The following is a 23,452-nucleotide window of genomic DNA, read 5'->3' on the forward strand; positions in this document are numbered from 1 at the left end:
ACATGGACAAAACTGGATCTGACCATTAACTGATTTACCGATAAAGTCCAAAAACATAGATGAAAGCGAGGCCATGTGCCATCTGTATTTCGGGAGGGCGCTGACTTAACGAAGCTCATTTCTGAGGCTGATTCCACGTCGCATTAGCCTTGCCTGAGCTCAGGCTCTCATCTGACTCTGGCAACTCTTCTGCAATGCAAAGTCATCTCATTATTTGGAGCCTGTAAATGGCTTGCAGCGTGTTTCAGAACAATTCTTTTAAGAGTTCTCTTTCTCCGCCTCCCTCTATAAACTCTCTAAGTAAGATGACCGTTTAGTTGCCTCTATTTCCAGGTTTGATTGCTTAGCCATAAAAACTGTCATAATATCGGACACTAAGATGACTGTGGCCAGGGTGTGGTAATTACATTTCATTAAAATTCCTAGTATGCTTGCTGGTGAGAAGGTTTTCAAAGCCTCTAGATAATTACTGTATCTAATAGGGTCTATGACTTGTTCAGAGAGTCCGTGGTACAGAAAATAATTGGCTTTCTTGTCAGTGGTTCCTGTTTTATACAAGAATGTGTGCGGGTATAGGTATGTATGTGGTGTTTGTGGGTATATGTGTGTGTGCGTGTGTGTACATGTGCATGCATATATGTATGTCTATTTGAGTTTGTATGATACATCATCCATGCCAAGGACCATGCCAGACCTTACGTGTGGTTAAATGCAACTCTTCAGGAAAGAAACACACTTTCTCTTCATCTCTATCCCATAGGAAATCAACAAGGAATTTGGCTAATGGGAAAATGCAGGTTGTAATCCAAATAGGCTAAGTCACTAAAAATTTTGCCTATATTTTTGTGTTCTACAGGAATCTACTTGTCCCTTCAGCTCTTACAGGGCAAAAAAAGAAAAAGAAAAATTTTAATGCATTGTGGTTATAAAACTAAGGAAGGTTTTCAGTGTAGTTGTGTGCTTTAAAAATTAGTATGTGTGGGCTTCCCTGGTGGCGCAGTGGTTGAGAGTCCGCCTGCCGATGCAGGGGACACGGGTTCGTGCCCCGATCCAGGAAGATCCCCCATGCCGCAGAGTGGCTGGGCCCGTGAGCCATGGCCGCTGGGCCTGTGCGTCCGGAGCCTGTGGTCCCCAACGGGAGAGGCCACAACAGTGACAGGCCCGTGTACTGCAAAAAAAAAAAAAAATTAGTATGTGTACTAAAGTTGATATAAGTTGGAACACAAAAAGACATAAGACCCTCATTTTTCAAGAATAAAGTTAACCACATTTTTTTGTCTAATAGAAAATAGAGCACTTCTTAAGCTTCTGCTTGGCTGTGAATTGTGAATCCACTGATGCCTTCTTTTGCTACTACAGACATTAAGTAGTCAACTCTTGGTTTTTGAATGCTTGAGGTAGCATTTCAAGAGGATGGATATGTCTTAAACCATTTGGATTTAAGACAGATATAGATACTCAAGCACCACTGATTCCCAAACTTTTTGGAGCTATGAAATGTGATTTAGTTTAGCAACACTTTTCACAAGCAAGACTTCTAAATGACATTTAATTATTTCTTCATGGAGTTGTACATGAGTCTCAGAGAACTTTTTTGAGAATTTCATGGCACCTCCTTAAGCTAATTGGACATATCTAGGAGTGCTGTGAACCCAGGCCTGGAAATCACTGGTCTCCATGTTAAAAAACTGCATGGAACCAGCTACATGCAGTTTTCAGCTAAGAGTGTATGAAGACTAAGCCTGTCACTTGTCAACTAGCTGTTACAGTTAGAGTTAGGGTTAGGGTTAGGAGAGGGAAGCACATAGTCCTGTCAGTGTAGATGAGCTGAAAGTGTCCATCTTTTCAACTGGAGTCATTTTCTGACCTGGTTCCAACAGTACATTTCGAGACACAAATTTCTTTTCACAGTCACACTCAACAATACACATCCCTCTCAAAGACTCATCCATCTGAGCTCCTTAGACCTGAATATATCCCTTCTGCCCTCCTTGTGGGATCGAGCTGCAAAGAAGTCCAGTAACCAGCTATGAATCTAAAGCAATGGTTCGTAACCCAGCTGCACATTAGAATCACCAGGGGAGCTTTGGAAAAATCCCAGTGTCCAACCAAGTGTGAGAACCACTGATCAGATGTAACTCCCGCATGCCTTATCAATTTGAATTCACATTTTGGGGTCTTTTTTTTTTTTTTTTTTTTTTAGTTAAATCGTCCCTAATTTAGTTAGTCCTTAGATTACTCTTGTCTTCTTATCATTTCATGGCTTTGTAGATAGGTAGTCAGTGGCCTTCTCTTTTGAGCTCCTGCTTCTCTGGATGGAGATGTGAACATTCAAAACATTCTGGCCAAGCCACTAAAGAAGGTTGTAACCTGGTGTATCTTGAAGTAATTTAATTCACTAGCATGAAGAGTGTATAGAGGTTAAAGTGAAATTATAGTACAAGTTCTGTATGCTGGGGATTTGGGAACTCTGTGGTAGAAGCACAAAGGCAGCTGTGATAATTCAGCACCTACTGAAGGCATATGACTCTGTTAAGAGAAAACAAACTGTGACTCAGCATCGTGGTCCATCGTGAAGGGCTGTATACTGTTTTGTACACAAGTGTCATTTTGCTACTAACCAAGCCATCTGGGACCCTTGGCCAAACTTTGCCTTGCATCAGGACACTTCGAAATCAAGATGTTCCCCAATGATACAGGTACAACAAGGGGATATATGAGGTCATTTTACATGGTGCCTGAAAGAACATCTTTTATCGAACATTGGGCCGGCCAAAACGTTCGTTCGGGTTTTTCCATACGATGTTACAGAAAGACCCAAACTTCTTGGCCAACCCAACAATTTTTCATTTACCTTAATATATATTTGAAAATACATAACTGGCACAACAAACGCATAATTTTACCAGTATTATTGCTTTGGCCACAGTTTAGAAATGTGTCTGTTTAAAGAAAAGAAGTATCAATAAAAACTGTACACAGGTGACACTCATACAGGGAAGGGGAAAAAAAGACACAAGTTTGATAATACTACACTGTAGCATGTTGTAACAAACACGAGCAACTTAAAGTAAAAGTCATTGTTCTTCCTATTTGCCAGATTAGCATTTTAGGGAGGGAGAAAGGGGAAAATGAAAAGTAAAAGGAAGGTTATTAGATCTTTAAGTCAGTTACAGAGGGTCCCATGAAATGACCCCCAGGCAAAGCGCTGTTATTGCAGCCAGGTTTGATACTCACAAAACAGGGTGGAGGGCACTGAGACCCGATCCTGGGGCATACTCATCCGGAATTCAGCCTGCAAGCTCTGTGGCTGTCTTGAGAGAAAGCTCGAACTAGAAAACCCAGGCCCAGATCCTCACGCATGTCTCCAAGGAGGTGAGCCTTTGCTTCTTTAGGGAGCAGCTTGTTCTGCTGGCTGTGTGCTGTTTGTAGAAGGATAAGAAAAAGCACAGAGAAAGCCTGGCACATCTGCTAATGTCTGGGCTGTGTGAACTTTGCCTTGCCCCGTGATGGACTCAGATTAAACTCGTCTCTGTCTTCCTCACGTGCCACTCTTCCCGGGCTCGCATTAGAAAATTCAAGGACAGAGAACAAAGCAGCCATGTTTGTTTTTCCAGAAAAAGAAGGGTCTGGTGAAAACAGCCCTGACAGCTGTGCTCTGTGGCTTGGTGAGTTAAGTAAGGGCTTTTACGTGTTTCATTCAAGACTCTGTTTAGTCTGGATGCCGAGGATTTATGTATCAATTTTTGGCCCTGGTGTCATTGAGGTAGCTCTGATTTCCCGTGATTTTGTGGTCATCTGTATTTGCCTGCAGTGAAGGAAATACCTAAGAGAACAGGAGTCAACGTCTTCCAGGGTCACTTAAAAGCTGGCCTTTTGTCCTTGGCTCTTTTTCATGGTGTCGCCAGGGTTCTAAAAACAAAAGCAGCAGGCCTTAATCAGGAACACCTGACTCGGGATGGGTAACTTGCTGTCACGTTGGCTTTTGCAGAAGTGGCGGTGTGTCGAGGACGCGTCTGGCAAGCTTCGGATTCACAAGTGCAAGGGCTCCGGGGACCTGCTTGCTGCCCGGCACAGCACGAGGCCCCTCTTCTCTCGCAGCTTCCACGACAAGGACAAAGAGTGCAATTGCGGAGATGCCGGTTATCGGGCCAGCAGAAGCCAGAGAAAGAGTCAGAGGCAGTACCTAAGGAACCAGGGGACCACGAGTAAGCCATTCGCTGTCACCCCCTCAGTGGCAGGCCAAGGCCTTTGGGAATGGATGTTAGGGAGACAAAAACGTCTTGATCCATCTACATGTTAGATATTATCAATGCACAGGTTTGGGGCTAAAAGCAAGTAATAGTTCTGTTTACAATATGAAAGCTGAGGTCATTTGAAATTTTGCTTTATGAATATTAAGCTTAGGATGAAAATATATACAGCAAAAGCAGCAGACACAAAACATACGCACACTTAAAAAAGAAAAAAGGGCTTCCCTGGTGGCGCAGCGGTTGACAGTCCGCCTGCCGATGCAGGGGGCCCGGGTTCGTGCCCCGGTCTGGGAAGATCCCACATGCTGCGGAGCGGCTGGGCCCGTGAGCCACGGCCGCTGACCCTGCGCGTCCGGAGCCTGTGCTCCACAATGGGAGAGGCCACAACAGTGAGAGGCCCGCGTACCACAAAAAAAAAAAAAGAAAGAAAGAAAGAAAGAAAACAAAAAAGAGAGAAAGAAAATAAAAATCTGAGGTTTCAGTGCTTGTGCATTTAACTAATAGGAGAAGCATAAATGTTTTGTAAACGGCATATCTGTTTTAGGATGATATATGTTTCTAATTCCTCTTATTGACTGGCAGGGTCAAACTAGCCGAATTCAGCATGAGAAGCACTGCCTAGCATCTTTATAAAAACTCTTCTCAGGCAGCTATCAGATTCTTATGAAGCGGCACCTTCCATAAAAGAGTGAGAGTCTAGTGCCATCTAGTGGCTTAATGTGAAAAGTGACATTTCTATGATAACGCCTTTCTGAACTGGTTTTGGAAAGCAGGATACATTAAATTAAATTCTATGCCCAAAACCAGGGAATCAAATCATGCACTAGAGCGCAGTGGAAGCTCTTAGAACAGGCTTTTGTACCCTGGCCTTCACAGATGAACTTTATAGGATCATGAGCCTCTAACATTTTATCCAAATTTTTAAGTATATTCTATGCGTATATATGCACATGTTTCTGGATGTCCGTAACTTTCAACAAAATATTAAAGGAATCAATAACCCCAGAGGCTGAAAATCATTGACTTTGGAGATTTTCCTCCTGAGAGAAAATGCCAGGTTTAATAATTCACACAAAGATTTCAAATGGGAAAATGACAAGGGACAGGACCCCTGACCCTCTCCCTTAGCAGAAGCCATCTCCAGGGTCCAGCTTGGAGGTGGGGGAAGCCTCTTTTCTCTCAAGAAGTTCAGTGGTCGCTCCCCAGGCACTGACCATAAAACACACTGATTTTTCCGTGTGGAGCACAAGCTCAAGAAGTCTGGGGCCACGTTTTCAAGCCATGTGGAGTATTGTGTATTCGAGAATGGGAGTGGATGCTCTTCTTTTGCGTAATGATGGAATTCGTGAGCACTCTCAGTGATCCAATGCACAGGGGCGTTTCCTCTGAGAGCAGCATCCTGCAGAGAACGAAATGATTCTGATCTCACAGCCAATGTGCTCCCTTTCTTCCTACTTTAGCAGCGGGCTGGACACATAAGGCCACTGAGTGGCCCCCCCGGCCCCCCCGCAGAGCCTGAGTGCATCTGATCAGCGGGGGAGCAGTGTGTGCATGTTAAAGCTCTTATCTAGCCCACAATGAGCCTTGACAGTGGTTTCTGGTGACCAGAAAGCACACATCTCCCTCTGGCATTACCGTCCATCTGCCAGGCATCTAGTCGGTTGCCTGATGAAAGCTTTTGCAAAATTTAATTGTTCTTAGAGCAATCTTCTATTATTTGTGCAAATAGAAGGTGTCTGGAGTGTTCACCTTTTTGAGAAAGTAGCCCAGTGTCGTGGGAAGACTGTAATCTTTAGAATCTGATAAGTTGCAGTCTGAGATCCCACAACTATTGGCTGCGTCACCTGGCAAAAGTATGTAACGTTCAAAGCTTTAGTTTTCTCATCGTAATATAAAGATGATAACAAATTCATGAGCCTGTTTTGACAACCTGATAGATATTTTAATGTGAGTTTTTATTGTCATAATTCCTGTCTTTCATGATTGTGCATTAGAGATAAGGATGACGGGAATGATACATAGCAAAAGCTCATTTTAGTCATTACTATTATTAATAGTTTTATCATTAAAAGCTAATTATAGGCATTACTCTTACTAATAGTTTTCTCCAAACTGCCTTGTAGTTCACTCTGAGAACTTGACGTAGAAGTTCACAGCCTGCCCTGAGGGGAAAGGGTCTTAGAGATCACCTAGATCTATCCCCTCACTTGAGGGATGAAAGGCCTGAGACCCAGAGGAACACACCATCCAGCACACTGCTCTGCACTTGCAAAGCCAGGACCGTAGCCTGCCTCTCCCAGTGTGAATTCCCATGGGCCGGCCACTGCACCATGATGTGCCCCTCAGCGATGCAGTGTGTGCTGCTTGCCCCTTCCCAAAATGCTCACCAAGCCTGGCAATCATTTTCTTCCCTCCTAAACTACACCTGGCCATGTTAGTTTAATCCGTGTTAACCTGTCTTCCCTTATTTCCAGAGTACAAGCCCAGATTTGTCCATACCCGGCAGACACGCTCCTTGTCCGTCGAATTTGAAGGCGAAATATATGACATAAACCTGGAAGAAGAAGAACTGCAAGTCCTGCGCCCACGAAACATTGCCAAGCGTCATGATGAAGGTCACCAGGGGCCCAGAGGCCGCCAGGCCACCAGCGGCGGTGATGGGGACGCGATGCTGGCCGACAGCGGCAATGCCGTGGGCCTGCCCGCCACTGTCCGAGTGACGCACAAGTAGGAAGGCTTTGTGTTCACGGGGGTTGAGTTCAATGTCATCCTTCCATATCATACAATTTTGCTCCTTTACAAAAAGCGGTATCACCCAGCACTACGGTGTTCCTAGAGCTGGCCGACGTGATACATACCTGGGGGTTAAAGAAGCAACAAGGAGTCCAAACAGTCATAGATTTGGACGTTTGCTTTGGGTCAGTTTCACGTGAAGGCGGATCAGCTGGGCATTTAGCCAGAGTGATACTGTCCCATCTTGACTCAGCAGGAGTGGAGTTCTGCCCTGAAGCAGTTACCTTTGTGGAGTCTAGAAAACACATGGAAAACATGACCGGGGCTGGAAAGGCTCTCGGTGCTGCCTGGGCACTGCGGCTCAGAGCAGTTACAGTGTTAGGCTCTCAGAAATGAAACACAGCCCAAGGGAGGGAGGACTCTGGGTCCCGGAGAAGCTTCCAGAAAGATGGCGTGGGTTGAGGATGGATGTGAGATGCAGAAACACCTGACCTCTCCAGATCCCAGAGAGTCACGGAGATGGGGAGGGAGGTGATTCCCCTCGGCTTTGACCGCCTACCCTGGTTCTCCAGTTCCTTCCAAAATCTGTGTGCTTGCTTGATAGAGAAATCTTTTCTTTCTGAATTTATTAGCAAGATCTTTGTTTTCTCTTTCATTTCATCACTTTAGGGAGGTGGGGTGCTGTGAGCCCTGCCAGGATTTTTAGCCCTGGGACGGGTATCCTGGTGCCTGCAGTGGTTATGGTTAGATGCTAAAAGATATAGACTCGGGTTTGTTTCTCATTCAGTGTTGATTTGCTCCCCCATCCCACCTGCTGTCCATCCCTGGGGCTGCTTCTTTGCTTCAAACTTCATGGGACACCTCAGGCGGGCTCTTTTTGAACAAAATGAGTGGGATGAATAACCACCTTCTATCTCTGTATTTCTTCACATCAACCATTTCCATTACAACTGTGAGAACATTTTTTTTCCTGCAGTATTTGGTGAGGCTTTCAAAAATGGAGTTTTGGGGGGGGGGTGATATTTGTTCATGGGGACGTGAATATGGAATGTTGCCTTGACCTTCGTGGTGACGTCTCTCTGATACCATCCTCTGTCCTCACCAGTAGCCAGGAAACATTGCCACGTATCCTTGTCTGTAGCTCCAGGTAACTACTTGCATCCAAATTAAGCAGTTAGAGCAGCAGTCCCCAACCTTGTTGGCACCAGGAACCGGTTTCATGGAAGACAGTTTTTCTACATGGGCGGGGAGGGAGCAGGGGATGGTCTAGGCGGTACTACGAGCCATGGGAAGAGATGGGGAGAGGCAGATGAAGCTTCACTCGCTTGCCCGCCGTGCACCTCCTGCTGTGCCACCCAGATCCTAACAGGCGGCGGACCACTACCAGTCCATGGCCTGGGGGTTGGGGACCTCCGGTATAGAGGATAATGAAGCTCCCTTGGCTATTTTTAATATTAGAATAGAAACCTATTTCTGATGTCGTGTGCTTGGTTTTTGCAGATGCTTTATTCTTCCAAATGATACAATCCATTGTGAGAGGGAACTTTATCAATCAGCCAGAGCCTGGAAGGACCACAAGGCATACATTGATAAAGAGGTGAGTCATGGCCATGTAATTGGAAGGTATATTCCCAAAGCACACTCCACTTGCCAGCCCTGCTGTGTACACTCATCTTTTTTATAATTATGTGAAGAATAGAAGAACAAGCTGCTTCTGCTTCTGCAGTGATACAGTGATAGCCCTGACTGAAAACAAAATAGAAGGTGAAAAAAGCATGACCTCTTGAAATCTCTGTGAGCAAAATGATTCAATTATAGAAGAGCCAGCTGTTACTGTTTATTATAACACATTGGTTGGAATATAGAAGTAGACATATTCTATGCCCGGCTTGTTTCCAAATTAATTATCACCTCAGATGAATAGCTGTAATTGTGGAACACAGAAAATAGGGTGGAAGGAAAGATGCTCTGTATAGAAAATTTTGATCTTAAAATGCCACTGTCGACATGCGTGTTTTCCAGATTGAGGCTTTGCAAGATAAAATTAAGAATTTAAGAGAGGTGAGAGGACATCTAAAGAGAAGGAAACCTGAGGAGTGTGGCTGCAATAAACAGAGGTGTGTGTGTGTCCATCCGTGGTCTCATTTTCACACAAGCTGCAGTGACGCACACTAGGCTTGTTTCTCTCTTTTACCAATAGAAAGCTTAATACATTGATATCATATATTGTAATGATCTAAACCATTTATGTCAAATGACACATGTCATAAACCTAAGCAGAAGCTTTAAAAAAAAGTCCCATTAACTTAAGATTGTTACATACAACAAAATAACTGCCTACCTTGTATTTTGCTTCCATTTTATAAATCAACTGTTCGATCAAATGCACGATTATGAAGACTCACTTTTCAACCTTCTTGCCCGCAGCTATTACAACAAAGAGAAAGGTGTGAAAAAGCAAGAGAAATTAAAGAGCCACCTTCACCCATTCAAGTAAGTAACTGTTTGCCACATTTGCTGGAAGTGAAGGACTTTTTGCGGGGCCTTTCTGAAAGGCTGCTGGGCCTCCTGTGTTCCAAGTGGTGCTGCTTAAGAAAAGTAGATGCAACTGGGAGGGCATTAGCTCAAGAAGTTGAAAACAAGCCCACGTCTTGCCAAGGGACCATGGCAATCGATATTTTGGGAATCCCAGGAGGGGGCATCATTTGAAGTTCTGCTCTAATTGCGTGTGTGCTCTCTGCTGGTGTATCGGCTGGTATCTAGCTTGTCCCCATACACTGCTTTCTGTGGACAGTGATTAGGAGATGTGGACTCGCTGAATTAGGTCCGTGTGTTCTGCAGAGCAGCGTGCAATTGTGTTGAATTCTATACGTTGGAAGAAAAAGACATCTTTTTAAAATAATCGTAAAATATGCATGTAAAGGGAATTTAATATTTGAGCCTCAACAAAATTTGAGCCCTTTGTGGAAAGATCAAGATAATAAAAAAAATTTTTTTTTAATTCTTTCCAAGCCTATTTTGTAGGATTTGTCCAGAGAATTTTAGAAACCTAATTCAAGTCATCTAATCTGACCAATCATTGACTTCATGGCTGATAGATACTGGGCCACCAGGAAGTTAAGCCACCTGCCAAGGGCATGGCCAACAGGATCTACTGATTCACATTGACATTTATTTCCATCAATGTTTGCATGTCAATAGGAAGAAAATGTCAAGCCTGTTAAGATTCAGTAAAATTCTAGGAGCGTTGTCACTTCATGAGTTTGTCTTCAATATTGCTGCTTATATTTTGTGTTTCGAGGCCCTCTGAAAAAGTAAGGCCATCTATTATTGTGTGTCTACCATCTTGTGCCTAAATATGTGTGTGCGATTCATAGCAACAATCCTATTTTTACTTGAGAAAGTGCTTTCTGATCATTAAAAAGTCCCTTATATTGGAATAGAGAAGCTGCTCAAGAAGTAGACAGCAAACTGCAGCTTTTCAAGGAGAACCGCAGGAGGAGGAAAGAGAGGAAGGAGAAGAAACGACAGCGGAAGGGTGAGGAGTGCAGCCTTCCTGGCCTCACCTGCTTCACGCATGACAACAACCACTGGCAGACGGCGCCGTTCTGGAACCGTGAGTTGCCCCATCTAACTGCCACTTCCCGCCACCATCCCCACAGCCAGCAGCTCGTGCACAGTTACTTAGACTAGGAATTCAGCAGCTTGAAACCAGGAATCTAGAAAGATTCTAGATTAAAGCATCATATCATTGTCTATACTGACAACTAGAATCATTTTGCCCAAAGTTACTTTTTTCTTTAGAAATTTTTATTTTGACGTTGTGTTTGAAAATGCCCAGCTCTCCGTGGGTTTTTCTCCTGGTGATATTTCACAGAGTACCCAGCCCCTGACAGACTTCTGGCCCAGCAAGACTGCTTTGTCCCTAAGTAACTAAATAGATGGATGAAAAATTTTGTCCCAGATATATTTCATTTCTGCTTTATTTCAAGTGCATGGAGACTTGCCCTTGAAGTCCAGGTCAGTGTTTCTCAAACTGGGATTTGGAGACTCCCAGGAAACCAGAGACCATTCTTGGGGAGACCTAGGGCCTATGTGTGATCATTTTGTTTTTCTTTCCATTTTGGTGCATCTTGATTTCAGGGTCTATGTTTACATGTATGTTTACATGATGTTTACATATTCGAGGCTGAGTAAACTCTTAAAGGCCTCGCTTTAACTTTGAATGTGGGGATCTGAGGGTCACAGAGCTTGCTGAGGATCTGTTCTCCATCAGGCTCTGGGCCAAGCACGGGAGACACACAATGAGCGAGACATACCTCCTTCTCTGCCCTCAAGACACTTATATTCCAAAAGCGGGTAAAGAAAGAAAGTAAATGAAATCAATAAAATAATTACAAGTTGTAATAATGCTGTGAAGGAAACAGTGATCAAAGTTTTTAAGAGGGTCCCTTTTAGAGAGGGTAGGGATAAAGGGCCTTTCTGAAGAGGTGAAATTGAAGCTGAAACCTAAGGCATGGAGAGAAGGAATCATGTGAACAGGGGTTGGGGGTACAGCACCCCAGGGAGAGGGAGTAGCAGAAGCTTTCATTTGACCGGTCTTTCGCGTACTTTCTACAAGTTAACCAGTGGACCTCTGCGTGGTACAAAAGATGTTCATGGTAACAGTCCATCTCATGTTCAAGTGTTGTAGAGATCTGCAAGGTCACAAATTTTGACATCCTTAACTCCACTGAGCTGTGCTCAAGCCTCCTCCAGACCCATCCACACTGCAGAATCCCCTCTCTTTCCAGGCACCATTTGTGACACGCGACCATCTGACATTCAGAGCAAGCTAAGGCACTGGGTTCATCTTTTTATTAAGTAACCATTTTTTCCCTTTTTTTTAAAAAATTAAAACAACCATAAATAGGAGCTCCGATACCTTCCTTCCTGTTCTCCACTCAGTCACCCTGTTTTGGAGACAGTGCCCCACAGAGCTAAGGGGACAGCAAACGAAAGAGCCTGACACTTCACCTTCGCCTTCAGCCTATAACTATCCTCCCAGGTTGCCATTGGGTTTTTTTGCATCTTCACCTAATCTCACAGCAAATTTGTATAGAGAGGGGGAGAAATGTAGTTGTTTTTAACGTCTACACACACAGTATTGGCAAGAAAGAAAATGTGAACTTTGAAATGTAAAGATAAGGAAGCGCTGGAATGGCTAGGCTCCTGGGTTTTCTCATTCTTTTTGTTTTGTTTTTCTTTCTTACCAACAGTGGGCTCTTTCTGTGCTTGCACGAGTTCTAACAATAACACCTACTGGTGTTTGCGGACGGTTAATGACACGCATAATTTTCTTTTCTGTGAGTTCGCCACTGGCTTTTTGGAGTATTTTGATATGAATACTGATCCTTATCAGGTAAGTCAATATGTTTTCATTTTATGAAGCTTATTGAAAATGGAATAAGCAGAACGTGAGCTTAAAGACACTGTCCTGGCCGCTTCATCCGCAGCTCACAAACACCGTGCACACAATAGAACGGGGCGTTTTGAATCAGCTACACATGCAGCTGATGGAACTCAGGAGCTGTCAAGGGTATAAGCAATGCAACCCAAGACCTAAGGGCCTAGAAGTTGGTAAGGAAAAAAACTTTTTTTGTCCCATAGTACCTGGAAAATTCTTTCTGTTGTCAAGTTTTCTGCCTTTGAAACATATAGTTGGGGATAGAAGACATAGAAACGTCTAGTTTGGGATCCTTACAGGGGAAACTTTCCAGGCAATTCCAAACATATCTTGTTCTCTAATTTAGCTCTGGGTGCACTAATGAAGAATTTAATACCCCCAAAGATTTGGTGAGCGTTTCATTCCATCTCTCCCAAAGATTCATTCTCTTAGTAAACCTCAATTCCTGATGGAAGCATCCACTGGAAAATGGGATAAAAGCATTGGGAGTTTATTTGTTATGCATGTCAACAGTCATAAGATATACTCTAGGTCAACTAGGATATCCTATTTTTTTTAAAGAGAATTGGGATGGAAACACACAATGCCCTATTTCTGTTTCTCAGAGTTTGGAGCTCCCCCAGTTGGATCCCTGCCCATGACACATTGAATTAGATTTCTTCTGTCTGCAACGTTAAACTCATTTCTCCTTTGGCTCATGGAGATGCAGTTCTTTTCAGTGTCCATCCCAGCTCTTTCCTGGTTAATGAGAATACTTATTTTCTCATAATTCCTGTGGAAATGTAAATGTCAGCTGTCCATGGGAGGAAGGAGAAAGAGCTGAGGCTGGCCAAGGGCACAGCATGCCAACTCCAAAAGGGTGAAGAGCTAGACCCAAAGGCAGTGGGGAGCAATTTGCAAAAACCCTCTGTTGGGCAACTGAGTTTTCTCAGTGCCCTTAAGGGCCTGTGTCTCTGTGGGTCCCCTGCAGAACCAGCAATAAAAGTAAGCAGCTCCCCAGGCCATGAGCCTTGATGGGGGACTGGGTGGGGCAGTGGCACATCCTGAAATGATCAGCATCGTCACCTGTCATTTCCACCATTATAGGGTCCTCACGGCATTCAAGCTGCGAATCCCAGAGGAAATTCTAAATCCTGTGGGCGGTCCCATCACAGCTGTCAGTCACCACCCCTCAGTTAAAACGTTATTGGAATTCATTGCCAGCCAGAAGAGTCCAGCCAGGTCTTTTGGTCACTGACTCCACTCAGCTTAAATCTTTTCAGATATCCTGCTTATCTGTTGACCTTTTCCTCAAATTTTACCCCCCAAAAAAGCCCCCTAAGGCCTGGAAATTGAAACAAGCATTAGAGGCACTAGAAATATTACACCCGGATATTTCTCCCCTGAAGAACATAGCACTCCTGCTGGTGATGACATAGCAGCTCCACTTAGTGAAACCTGATAGAGTCTCTAAGTGGTGAACGACACGCCAGGCAGAGCCTCTTGTTACCATTACGCTTCAAGTAGTCCTATCCACCTTCTAGACGCTTCCTGAGGGAGATGATTATTGGCCCTTTTTTCCAAGTGTTTTGTCTAAAATAACCAAAAGTTAACTATTCCTGAGACTTACATGGACTCTGGGAAGTACCGTTTTATCACTTTGAAATGGGCTTTCCTATCTCACCCTCACCCATTTTTCATGTGAAGTCTGATACGTTTTATCTTAAACCTTTTTATTTATAGCTTTCCATCCTCATTTTGAACCTGTCTAATAGAAAAGCTCAGTTGGACTCCGGCACTGTCTGTATTTCACACGATATATTTCTTTCTAGGGTTTAGATGTTGTGCATGGAACATGGCATAGTGGGGGGTGGTTTTATGAGTTGTAAAGCTAACGTAAATTACTCTTATATTTTCCTATATCAGGAAATAAAGATGGAGGAAACTATGACCTGCACAGGTATTCACACTTTTTTATTCTCCCCGGCAGCTTCTTTCCCAGTCATTGCATGATCCAGCCATTTTAACTCATTTCTGTTTCTCACCTTGTTGCACAGAGCGTAGCTTGGGGGTGCATGCATGTTCTAACAGCTTTCTCCACCGTCTTGTGTCCCTGGGGGCAGATCTGTCATTTTGCTTTTAAATCAACTCATTGTCACAACAAGGTGTCTCTCAGAGCATTCACTCAGTCCCGTGCTTGATCGCTTGTTGGATGGTGCTTTTAAGCACGGAATGAGGTGAGGAGGGAGAAAACAGAATGACCTTCAGGAGCCCTGGGGAGAAGGGGGGAGAATTATTTTCCTGGTGGTGCTTACACGTTGATTTGGTGGAGAGGCTTCACAGAGATGAGGTAGAGATTTTATGAAGTCAAAATCACAAAAGGAGTCACGGGAATTTTAAGAGCACGCTAGAGCTGAAGTTGGAGCAGAGAGAAGGCGTTTCTTTGTTCACAGTCCTTAATTAACTTGGGTGGTGAAAGCAGCGGTGATGGGGCTCAGAAGCTTTGCCGGGTGGTGGTGAGTGAATAGGAAGCGTGAGAGTCGGGGTCAGGGTGTCTGGAATCAAGATTCGCAGAAAGGCCTCAGCACAGCCTGGAGACAATAGTGCCTGACACATGAAAGCTGGATGAACAGCCCTCAGCCCAGTTCTCTTATCCCCTCCAGCCCCCCATCCACCACCTCCCTGTGCTCCGGGGTCGGGGAGGGGGACCCAGAACGCCTGGCGGCCGTGTCATCCCTTGCACAGAAATTTCTACTCCAAGCAGGTCTGTCAGAAACATGCCGTGTGGGGCAGGAGGGGTCTGTCCTTACCACCTTACTGAGGGGAAACTGAGGCACAGATGTGTCGCTGCCTTAGTTCACGAATCCTCTTGGGAGAAACACTTTCATCAAAGGAACATGGACCTCACTGGTGTCACCCATCTTGATACTGTCTTAAAGCAATAGAATACTATCGCCCGTCCAGGGCACCCTGGTGGCCCCCCTGCCCTTCCTCCAGCCTCCTGAGCTGTGGTCTCAGGTTCCTCCTTTCAGAGGGCAGTTCATTGGTCCCATGAGAAGCTGAATGATGGCGGGGAAGGTGTAAGCAAACAGACAAGACAAAGGAAGCTGGACTTTTGAGAATCCTTGATAACGGTCTCTCTGTCTCTTCTTTTTCTCTTCCCTCTTGTCTTTCTTCTTTCCTTTCCTCACCCTGCCTCCACGCCCACCCTGCGTACCCCATACCCACCCTGCGTACCCCGCACCGGCACACGTAAGACAGAGCAGGACAGCCCCCTCTTACGCGGGTCTCCCCCAGGCTATGGGCTGACGCGGTAACATCTCACACACCAGGACTGATCTGCCTGCTTCCCGTGGGTCCTGTTAAGACATTTCTGAAGTGGGGCATTTTAAGTGGACCTCACACTAGATATTGACTTAACAGTTATTTTATGATGCACTCAATTCTACAGCTGTGGGATTTTCCATCTGGCCCTCTTTTATTTCTATCATGACAGAGGTAAAAGGGTATTAACAGGTTATTTAAGACACAAGTCTGGTCAGAGCTGAGGAAGAGAGTTCTTCTTCACCAAGCCATCCTTGGACCGCTTTGAGATGAAGAATGGCTAACTGCACTCCAGTCATGAATAAAGGACGGGCATCTGGGACTCCCCCTACCCTGATCCCTGTCACCACCATCACTAAACGGGGCCAAATCCATCATTTCTGGGGTCGTTTGGGCAAACCCTTGGTAGCTTTAGTTGTTGAGGGCATGGCGTCCCTTCCCTGGTAATGTGGCAAGTGAAAGTGTGTGTGCAGGGTAACCTCGTGTTACCTGTTTTTTTTTTTTTTCTTCTAAATTCCTTACCAATGGACAAATCCAAGGATCTTTTTTTTAAAAATAAATTTATTTATTTGCCTGCATCGGGTCTTCATTGCAGCTCGCGGGCTTTCTCTAGTTGCGGCGAGTGGGGGCTACTCTTCGATGTTGTGTCCGGGCTCTAGGCACACAGAATGTAGCACGCAGGTTCAGTAGTTGCGGCGCACGGGCTTAGTTGCTCTGCGGCATGTGGGATCTTCCCAGACCAGGGCTCGAACCCATGTCCCCTGCATTGGCAGGCAGATTCTTAAGCACTGCACCACCAGGGAAGCCCCCCAAGGATCCTTTTTAACTCAGAATGACTGATGTTTTCAGACTCCACCATTTCATAATCCATGAGGCAAACTACCTTTCAGCTGCTATCCATGTTGTAGGCAGGAAAGGATGAAACAGGAGGGCATCGACCTGTCAGACCTGGGCTCTCACTGGGCACCCAAAGGCAGTGCTTGATGTGGCCTCCCCTGTCCATTGCATCCTGTTGGATTGAAAGGCAACAGATGTGGAAATGCTGAAAAAACTGCCGTCCCAGTTTACCAGTCCACAGCCCTCCCGTGACGGTACCTCTAATGGGTTTTTGGAAGCTTCGATTCTTTAAGTTTTTATTTATTTATTTATTTATTTTAGAAAACTAATTAAAATGCATTTTGAATCATGCAATTTGATTACAAAAGCCTTTGAGAAAAATGAGAACAATCACACCTGAAGAATTTGGAATTTGAAAATTCAAGAATATTTTAGAAAAAGGACTTTGTACGAGACTGACTACAGAAGAGTTTGTAAACTACCTTCAGTTTTGTGAATTTTTGAAAATTAATCCTTAGGCTTATTTAGAAGGTCTTTTAAAAGCCAGTCTGTTCCCTGTTCAATTTCCTTTTTTTTTCTGGCGTGGGAGGTCCATGAGGCGGGGCAGCTGAAATGCTTTGCTTATTCCCACTGGTCATTTTCCCGGTTAGGACAAGCTCAGAGTAGGGACACAGCTCAGTAAAGTGGCCCCCATTCTACTCAGGAAATAATTGCTGGCTTGAGTTGAAAGTAATAAGTTCTGTGTTGCAAAGTAGAATCGGATCCACAGGTTGATGGGGTGTTTATTTTTCCCATTGCCTGTGAAAGCTGATGCCTCTGCCCTTTGATGAGCTGCTGGCGGTCGAGGTCACTTCTTGGCAGCCTAAGGCTGGCATGGCTGCTTCCTGCCCCTTTTGTCCCACGCCCTGCAGGCCAGCAGGCCACGTCGTGCCCACCCTCAGCGACCATGCTGCTGTCCACATTGCTTTTGCTTGTTTGTTTTTTCCAAATGTAAAGTCGACTTTTTCTTTTTATTGAAGTATAGTTGGTTTACAATGCTGTGTTAGTTTCTGGTGTACAGCAAAGTGTTTCAGTTTTATACATGTATATACATATACATATATTCTCTTTCAGATTCTTTTCCCATATAGGTTATTACAGAATATTAAGTAGAGTCCCCTGTGCTACACAGTAGGTCCTGTTGATTATCTATTTTATATATAGTAGTGTGTTTCTGTTAATTCCATACTCCTAATTTATCCCTCCCCTCCGTCTTTCCCGTTTGGTAACCATAAGTTTGTTTTCTATGTCTGTGAGTCTGTTCCTGTTTTGTAACTAAGTTCATTTGTATCTTTTTTAGATTTCACATATAAGTGATATCTTATGGTATTTGACTTTCTCTATCTGACTTACTTCACTTAGTATGATAATCTCTAGGCCCATCCATGTTGCTGCAAATGGCATTATTTCACTCTTTTTTATGGCTGAGTAGTATTCTATTGTATAAATGTACCGTATCTTCTTTATCCATTCCTCTGTCGATGGACATTTAGGTTGCTTCCATGTCTTGGCTATTGTAAATAGTGTTGCTATGAATATGGGGGTGCATGTATTTTTTCGAATTAGAGTTTTCTCCGAATATATGCCCAGGAATGGGATCACTGGATCCTTTAGTTTTTAAGGAACCACTTTTGCTTCTTTTGATTCATTTGCCCCTGTGGCCACAGCGCGTTCCTTGTAGACAGTTATGGGTGGCGTAGCTGTGTGTTAGAGGCTGCACAGTACTGTGGTTAGAGCACAGACACTGAAGCCAGCCTGCCTTGGGTTCAAATCCCAGCCTCACTAGTCAGAAGCTGAGAACAGAGCCTAACATATAGCAAGCCCCAATGATGATGGGTATTCTTAGTAAGGTATAATATGGGGGCACAAAACATTCACATGAAGAAAGCGGTATGTCGGGGCTTCCCTGGTGGCGAGTAGTTGAGAGTCCGCCTGCCGATGCAGGGGACACGGGTTCGTGCCCCAGTCCGGGAGGATCCCACATGCCGCGGAGCGGCTGCGCCCATGAGCCATGGCCGCTGAGCCTGCGCGTCCGGAGCCTGTGCTCCGCAACGGGAGAGGCCACAACAGTGAGAGGCCCGCATAGCAAAAAAAAAAAAAAAAAAAAGAAAGCAGTATGTGAAAGGGGGTAATAAGTGATAAAAGAATGCTACTGTATTTTATAAGAAACACAAAAAGATATTCATCAACACCAGCACCATCTCCATCATCACTCATTGGCGGCCCAGAGTTCAGCACACAAATGCATTTTCTGAACCATCCAAACCTCTTGAGATCAGAAAGGAAAAACACAGCCTTCACTGCCCTGCTCTGTGTTGTCCTAAGGAAGCTGCCCCTGGGTCTCTTCTCTCAGTCACATCTCAGGGCTCCGTTTTCTTTTCAAGCTGCCTTGCTAGCACTGTTGGACTTTTCTGACCAAGAGATGGGTCAACTCCAGGGTTTGGAGTTCAAGGGGCTGGAGGTGAGGTCGGCTTCCTAAGACGAAGAGGGGACCTGTGTCAGGGCTGTTAGAGGTGTGGGTCAGGACCAGGACCCCTGGGTGCTGCTGTGCAGTTTGCACCCTGAAAAGAGGTGTGCCGTGGAGGGACAGGTAGGCACTGAAATCCAGTTTCCATTATCCCCGGTGGATTAAGTCATTTGTTAAATGCTGTGGTACACAGAGAGCAATTTCAGAATTGCTAAATCACACTACTGCAAAAACAGACCTGCTGTCTGGAGTTCAGTGTGTTTTTCAATTGTTTCTCTTTTGATGAACAAAAAGACAGTGCTATGTTCAAAGTTATCTGGGCTTGTTCTGTGCCCCGCCCTCTTTTACTGTGGTTATGTTATTCATTTGAAATAAAGTAAGGTTTGTTTATTTGTTTGTATTCCATTTTAGGTTCTTTTTATCTTCATCATTATTCATTTGATTTTGGTTTTTAGTATGTAATGCCTTCACCTAGCTCCAAAGTCAAAACTTCAAAAAGCATAATTTATTCAACTGTTCTTTTATGTATTATTCAGTTATTTTCATATTTTACAGTTACAAATAGTACTGCAATAAAGGGCCTTGTGCAAGTATAATTTCATGTTGTTGAGAATATCTTCAGAGTAAATTCCTAGTCATGAATTGATGGGATTACTGTATCAACAGGTAAATGCATAGGTGGATGTATTAAATATTGCCAAATTGTCTTCCATAAGGGTTACATTCCCATCATCAATGTATGACAGTGTTTGCTTTTGACAGCTGTCAGGCTTTTAAATTTTTTTTCCAATCAAATAAGAAAGAAAGGGTATCTCAGTATGGTTTTAATTTGTATTGCTCTTATTATGAGCAGAGTTGAACATATTTTTGAAAGTACAAAGGACATTTTACATATTTTGTATATTATCTGGTTATGTCTTTGACCATTTTTCTGTCTGATTTCTGAAAGAATTATCAGGAAGAATTCTTTATTTTTTATTGAAGTTTAGTTGATATACAATATTATGTAAGTTTCAGGTGTACATTTTAGTGATTCACAATTTTTAAAGGTTATACTCCATTTATAGTTATTATAAAGTATTAGCTATTGGGAAGAATTTATATCTTTATGATGCTGAGTCTTCTATCCAAGAGCAAAGGACATCTTTCCATCTGGCTAAGTATACTTATGGGTCTTTCAGGAGCTTTTAAAAGTATTTTCTTAAAGGTTTTGCACATTCTTATTAAGTTTATTTATAAGTACTTTATCTTCTTTGTTACTATTTTAAATAGGGTTTTCCTCCATCATTAAAACCTCTACTTGATTATTGTTTGTGTATAGGAGGCCTGTTGATTTCTGTATATTAACTTTACATCCTGCTACTTAAAAGAATTTTTTTTTTGAGTTAACTTTGTCATGGGTTTTCTTGGATTTTCCAGATACACTACCATACATTTGCAAGTAGAGATAGCCTTGCTTCTTTTCCCACTTGTGTGTCTCTGATTGATTTATCTAATTGGATAAACTAATGCTTTCAGTACAATGTGACCTTGTCCCTGTTCTTAATGAAAAGACTTTCAGGATTTTCCCATGAAATGAGAAGCATGTTTAAGACCAAGATATTTACATTTTTGTTATGTTAGGGAAATAGCCATCGATTCTTTTTTTAGTTTTTATCAATAATGAGTGTTGAATTTGTCAAAAGCCTTTTCAGCATCTATGGATATACACAGATCATTTTTCTCTTTAGATCTACTAATATGGTATATTGTATTAATAGACTTGCTAAGAATGAACCAACTTTCCATTTCTGGAATAAATTGCAGTAGGTCATCATGTGTTATTTTCTTAATATAATAGTGAATTCTCTTCACTAATATTTAGGATTTTTGCATCATCTTAATAAATGATTTCAGTCTGAAATTGTCTTTTTGTTTATGCTAACGTTCTCTTTTTAGGTATTGTACTGGTTTCCTATTACTCTTATAACTAATTACCCCAGTGCCTTAAAGCAACACAGATTTATTCTCTGACATTTCTAGAAGTCAGAAGTCTGAAATGGGTTTTACTGGGCTAAAATCAAGGTATCAGCTGGTCTACGTTCCTTCTGGGGGCTCCATTTCCTTGCTTTTTCCAGCTTCTAGAAGCTGCCTGCATTCCTTGTTCATGGCCCTTTCCTCCATCTTCAAAGCTGAAAATGTAGTGTCTTCAAATCTCAATACCTACCTCTACCCCACCCCCGCCAACATATACTCCCCTTTGCTTCCAAGGTCACATTTTCTCTGACTCTCCTGCCTCCCTTTTTTCTAAAAAGGACCTTTGGGATTACATCAGCCCCACCTGGCTGCTCCAGGATAACCCCCCCGACAATCTCAAAATCCATAACTTAATTCGCCTCTGCAAAGTCCATTTTGCCATGTAAGGCAACATACCCAGTTTCCAGGGATTAGGATGTGGACATCTTTGCCGGAGTTGAGTCCACTATTCTGCCTACCACAGCTAACAATGTTATACTTGCTTCGTAAAAAGTTTGAAGGTTTTCTTTGATCTTCTATGCTCTGGAACAGATTTCAGAGCATTGAGATTCTCTTTTCCTTGAAGGTTTAGTAAAATTCTCCTGTGAAATCATAGAGACCTGGTGCTTCTTTGTAGTGTAATTCTTACAAGACTGATAGAAATTTCCTATAGTAGTTCTTATAAACTTATATAAAGGTTATAAACCTTTCTTTTCCTTCTTTGGAAATTGTTCTGTGTAAGCTTTCTATCTCTACTGGGTCAATTTCAATACAATGTGTTTTCCTAGACAGTTATGTGTTTCATTTAGGTTTTCCAATCTGTTCACTTTAATGTCTGCAACATAGTTGCTTGTGTTTTAAATTTTGTATATTTCAATGATTATTTCTCCCTTGTCATTTTCTGTTTTGTATATTTGAAATTTCTCCCCTTTTTCTTAATTAGGTAAGCTAATGACTACCTGTTTTGATCCTTTTTTTTAAAGAACCAGGATTTTGATTATTAATTAGGTATGCCATTTTTTTCTGTTCTCTACCTCATTAATTTTGGTTTACTCCTGGATCTGATAAATGTGTTAAATGCTCACCATCAATCCTTTTGCTGAAGTTTCCCCAGTGATTTCTTGGTTGAATGAGACTCATCCTCTAGGAGACTGCTCAAGATGAGCTGATGTGTGCAGTATTCTCTGCACCCTTACATGTTTGAATCTGTTTTTCTGTAGCCTTGATACTTGAAGGAGAGCTTGACTGAATATATGATCCTTGGTTCCTACTTTAATTTCTGATTTAAGGTGATTTTTACATCCTTGGATGCTTGATTGAGAAGATTCAATTTACTTAGCAGTGTTACGTTGTGGTTTTCTTCACTTTACGGTTTATTTTGGCAGGGGCATTTTCATAAGATGGTAGACTTTTTATTCTTATTTTTTATTTTCTCTTATAATATTGTTTATATTTAGACTGCTTCTATTAATTTCATGGACTTCAAGTATTTACAAGATGTCTAGTTTAAGAAGATCCTTTTCTGTGTAACCAAGTATTACTTTCTTTTTACTTTTTTATTTTCTTATGATTGGGGGATGGGATTGTAAGAGGTTGTGTGTCCTCGAATTTCTTTGTTTCTCTCTTTTTCTTGCAGGACCTGACATTTCCCCCTTTTGGCTTCCTTTTTCCTTTATCGCCAGTTTCCAAAGGCTGTTTCTCTCTTCCTTTGTATCCTTTTCTCCCTGAAATGATGCCCTTCAAGACTGCCACCTCGATTCACGTGCCCTTCTAGGTCTTTTCCTCATTGTCAGTACCGCGACTTACCAAGACTCTACAGTGTTTTATACTTCAGGTTGACATTCTTTCCAGCAATGGTTTCAAATCCATTTTTGACTTCATTCTCTCTTTCTTCTTTTCTCTTGTCTACAGTCTTCCCAGGGCTGGTGCCCAAAGTGTGACATACAGCTCTACTGGGATTTGGTGTTAACTTTTTTTTCACTTACAGGTGATTTGAAGATTCTAGAATTCTCTATCTTCTGGTTATACTGAGGGTGTGGGCTTTGTATAGTTTCACTCACTCTTCCTGCTAATCTGTATTGCTTTGTGGGTAGTTCATAGCATTCTTGGGCGCACCTAGAGAAAAGCTGTTGTCTTCTGCAGAGCTATAGTCATCTTAGTGATGTAGAAAAATCTGAGAGAGAGGAAGCTGGTGTATTCTTTGCATGCTGTGAAAAACCACTCAATGATTGATTTATCTAAAGGATAGAACTTTTAGGGCAAAAAAGCAATCAAAGAAATAGATCCATTTACTTTGAAGAGTTTAATTGCATTCAAATGTGTTTTTATACTGAGTGTCAGGGAATATAAAATAAAAATATCTTACTAAGCGTTGCCTAT

General features: G+C 42.8%; 1 protein-coding gene across 5 annotated transcripts in view; it reads left to right on the top strand.

Moving 5' to 3' along the window:
* Window positions 1-23,452, top strand: part of SULF1 (sulfatase 1) — a 164,197-nt gene that overhangs the window by 138,712 nt on the left and 2,033 nt on the right. For 3 of the 5 annotated variants that reach the window (XM_060115972.1, XM_060115975.1, XM_060115973.1), the window contains 10 exons: window positions 3,992-4,208; window positions 6,728-6,980; window positions 8,487-8,583; window positions 9,009-9,103; window positions 9,414-9,479; window positions 10,430-10,602; window positions 12,245-12,387; window positions 12,482-12,605; window positions 14,338-14,371; window positions 15,908-16,222. In XM_060115972.1, coding sequence (XP_059971955.1) covers window positions 3,992-4,208; window positions 6,728-6,980; window positions 8,487-8,583; window positions 9,009-9,103; window positions 9,414-9,479; window positions 10,430-10,602; window positions 12,245-12,387; window positions 12,482-12,605; window positions 14,338-14,371; window positions 15,908-15,959 — 1,254 coding nt within the window. In that variant the 3' untranslated portion in view covers window positions 15,960-16,222. Of the gene's footprint in view, window positions 1-3,991; window positions 4,209-6,727; window positions 6,981-8,486; window positions 8,584-9,008; window positions 9,104-9,413; window positions 9,480-10,429; window positions 10,603-12,244; window positions 12,388-12,481; window positions 12,606-14,337; window positions 14,372-15,907; window positions 16,223-23,452 lie in introns of those variants that run through there. The other 2 variants (XM_060115974.1, XM_060115978.1) reach the window with 2 other exon arrangements.

Source organism: Mesoplodon densirostris, chromosome 13 (genome assembly GCF_025265405.1).
Source record: "Mesoplodon densirostris isolate mMesDen1 chromosome 13, mMesDen1 primary haplotype, whole genome shotgun sequence".
Lineage (NCBI taxonomy): Eukaryota > Metazoa > Chordata > Mammalia > Artiodactyla > Ziphiidae > Mesoplodon > Mesoplodon densirostris.